The sequence below is a fragment of the Triticum dicoccoides genome, chromosome 2B (genome assembly GCF_002162155.2).
Source record: "Triticum dicoccoides isolate Atlit2015 ecotype Zavitan chromosome 2B, WEW_v2.0, whole genome shotgun sequence".
Taxonomy (NCBI): Eukaryota; Viridiplantae; Streptophyta; class Magnoliopsida; order Poales; family Poaceae; genus Triticum; species Triticum dicoccoides.
In genome coordinates, this window is record NC_041383.1 from 120223280 (window position 1) to 120226406 (window position 3127).

Here is a 3127-nt window from a genome sequence, read left to right on the forward strand (position 1 = left end):
TAACCGACTCAAATGAAAAAGCGGATACACCCGTCCGTTTGGCCGATCCAAACGGACAAAACATGCGTCCGTTTGGGTCGCCATGTTGGAGTTGCTCTAAGTAGACGCATGCAGGCAAGCAAACACCGGTGCCTATGTTGTTGCTCGGCCAGAGTGGATGAGATTGAAATAACCAGTCAACCAACCCATGTGTAAAACATGATTTTTGACCGTATTCACTCAGTCTGGCTGAGTCGGACCATAGATGCAAAGTATCGAAAATAGATGCATGCAACCAAACAGGCCCTGGTGATCCTCGGGTGAAGAAGCACCGAGCTGACCAACCTATGAAAATGGAATAGCGCAGGATATTCCTCCTCGTTTATGACAGACAGGGAAGAGAGTGTGTGAGGACAAGGATGCACCGGAGACGAGAGACCTCGCGGGAGAGAATGGGATTTCTCGCGGGAGAGAATGGGATTTCTCGGGAATCTTCCCGTGCCCCGCTCCGTCGTTCCAGCGTGTCGTCGGCCCCGCCGGGATCGAGATTCCGCATCGCCCCGGCCGATCCGCGGCATCCTACTGTCTGTCTGTCCGCGTCCCCCGTGTCCTCTCCCCGCCGGTCGTCGGCCTTATCCTCGCTCACCCACTCGAGTAAACAACCCTGCATGCAGCCCCACACCCCACCCCGCAGAACGGAATGGGAATCCCCTTCCCGAATATCCTGCCCGTCCCTATCCACCCATCACTCCGCCTTCCCTCCCCGTGTACGAATATACGCGACGCCCCGACGACGATTCCTTTCCTTCCTTCCTTCTTCTTCCTCACCTTCCCCGTCCCGTTTCCCCCCTCCTCTCTCTGCCGTGCGGATCAATCCATCCATCCATCCATCCAACGAGACCTGCGGGCTGCGGCCATGGAGATGGAGGTGCCGTCGGCGCAGGCGGACCGCGACGGCGCCCGGCGACGGCTCCGGGACTACCTGCTCGCGCTCGAGGAGGAGCGCCGCAAGATCCACGTCTTCCAGCGCGAGCTCCCCCTCTGCCTCGACCTCGTCACCCAGAGTACGTCCGCCTTCGCCGCCCACGCATCGCAATCGCATGGCTCTCCTCTCAGCTCCACGCTCGCTAGCTCGATCTAATTAAGGAGTACGTGCGCGCGTATATATGATGTCTGCAGCAATCGAGGGGATGAAGAGCCAGATGGGCGGCGCCGCCAGCGAGGAGACGGTGAGCGACCACGACGGGCCCGTGCTCGAGGAGTTCATCCCGCTCAAGCCCAGCCTATCCTTGTCCTCTTCCGATGACGAGACTAGCACCCACGCCGCGGCGCCGGTCTCAAACGCTAAGGCCGAGACGCCGCCGCCCACGCCGGAGACCAAGAAGGCGATGCCGGACTGGCTCCAGTCCGCGCAGCTTTCGACCTGGAGTGAGCCCCAGCAATCATCATCTCTTCGAAAGGTAGCTAAATACAGATTGCTGTGTTTCTCTTTGTTTCTACTTTATTAAAAGATAAATTTGCTGATGCATCTCCCGATGAACCCGACTAGGTGCTGCCATGCAGACCGGTGGCGCTGAACGCCACCAGGACCGGGGGAGCGTTCCACCCCTTCGAGAAGGAGAAGCAGCCCGAGGCTGAGCTGCCGGCCTCGTCAACCACGGCACCGGCAAGCACGGCGTTGGTCGGAGACAGCGGCGACAAAGCCACCAGCGACACTGAGGTGCACGACAAGGACAGCAAGGATATCACTGAGAAAGACACAGACAAAGACAAAGACAAAGAGGGGCAGTCGCAGCCTAACCGGAAGCCACGGCGGTGCTGGGCGCCGGAGCTCCACCGCCGGTTCCTGGAAGCATTGCAGCAGCTGGGCGGGTCCCACGGTTGGTTCCCTTTCCATCACAAGATTCGTTATTTTGCGATATCCCACCAGCACAACAACACCTCATCAAAAATCAAAGTTGCCTAACAACAAAATTTAATTGGTGCCGTCGTACACAAGCAGTGGCGACACCGAAGCAGATCCGGGAGCTGATGAAGGTCGACGCCCTCACCAACGACGAGGTCAAGAGCCATTTGCAGGTCAGTCGGTGCTTCTTGGTGACAGGGGCCATGCCCTAGTTAACCCGGCACACCATCTTGCTTAGTGCTCTTAAGACTCTGAGCTGACATTTGTTGCATTGGGTTTCAGAAGTACCGTCTGCACACGTCAAGGCGGCCGAGCTCCACGGCCCAGAGCAGCGCCGCCGCAGCAACTCAGCCCACGCCGCAGTTCTTCGTGGTGGGCAGCTGCATCTGGGTTCCCCAGCAGGAGTATGCCGCCGCGGCGGCCGCCGCCGCGGCAACCAATGTTGCATCGGGAAGCCCGAACCAAGTATACGCTCCGACGGCGACGTTGCCATCAGGGTTGAAGCCACACTTAGCAAAGCAGTCGAGTAGGCGGTCGGAAGGACCGAGGAGCGGCGACACTGGCGGCGTTAACTCGGACTCGGACAACCCAACTATGTCGTCGTCGTCGCAAACCACATCTGCAGGGCATCCTTAGTGTATAACCTTGGGAGTTGGGATCTATTACATACTACTAGCTTGGAGAAATACAGAGTCTATAATTACGGTCACATTTTACAGTAAGGTACGCCACATTATTTGTTGATGTAGAGAAGAGAGAAATTTGCCTTTATGCCTTGTGGACAGCACAAGCTTAAGATGACTCATATAGCTTGAGTTTTGCCACAAGCTTTGCCAAGGGTAGTTTTTTTGCACTGTGGAGCTCACCACCTTTTGTGATCTTGGTGTAGGCCCTTCGATAGGGACATGTATATCGTATACTGACAATAGTACATTCAGTTTTTTTTCATGGTAATATGTGTCTCATTCATATTATAAAGAACTAGCAAATATGCCCGTGCGTTGCAACGGGAGGAAAAACTATCAAACTATGCGGGAGTGCTAGATAATGGCTTTTAAAATGCCAAGGTGAGATAAGGGCTTTTAAAATGTCATTTCAAAAACTATGTCTAAGTGATGTCATGATGAGATAAGAGACTTTTGAAAAGTCATTTCAAAAAAAAGTGATGGTTTGACCATGATTTGATTTCCTAAGGCGCCACAACGAATTAGTTTTGGCTGAGTAAACTGTATTGATGAACCC

At 54.8% G+C, this 3127-nt stretch overlaps 1 protein-coding gene across 2 annotated transcripts; it reads left to right on the forward strand.

Moving 5' to 3' along the window:
- Positions 1-719: 719 nt before the first annotated feature.
- Positions 720-2833, forward strand: LOC119362512 (transcription factor NIGT1-like). Of its 2 annotated transcripts, none has more exons than XM_037627747.1 (5): positions 720-1043; positions 1159-1439; positions 1529-1859; positions 1979-2058; positions 2168-2833. In XM_037627747.1, the coding sequence occupies exons 1-5, from the start codon at positions 896-898 to the stop codon at positions 2519-2521; spliced, it is 1194 nt and encodes a 397-aa protein (XP_037483644.1). In that variant the 5' UTR covers positions 720-895; the 3' UTR covers positions 2522-2833. The 2 variants fall into 2 exon arrangements, with proteins under 2 accessions (XP_037483644.1, XP_037483645.1); XM_037627748.1 differs by having other exon boundaries at positions 724-1043; positions 1982-2058.
- Positions 2834-3127: the final 294 nt, after the last annotated feature.

Bases quoted from the DNA above. Each gene is read 5' to 3' on its own strand.
- LOC119362512 (XM_037627747.1), top strand. From the start codon at position 896: ATGGAGATGGAGGTGCCGTCGGCGCAGGCGGACCGCGACGGCGCCCGG. The intron at 1,044-1,158 runs GTACGTCCGCCT...TGATGTCTGCAG, and splicing joins CCTCGACCTCGTCACCCAGA to CAATCGAGGGGATGAAGAGC. The intron at 1,860-1,978 runs GTTGGTTCCCTT...GTCGTACACAAG, and splicing joins GCAGCTGGGCGGGTCCCACG to CAGTGGCGACACCGAAGCAG.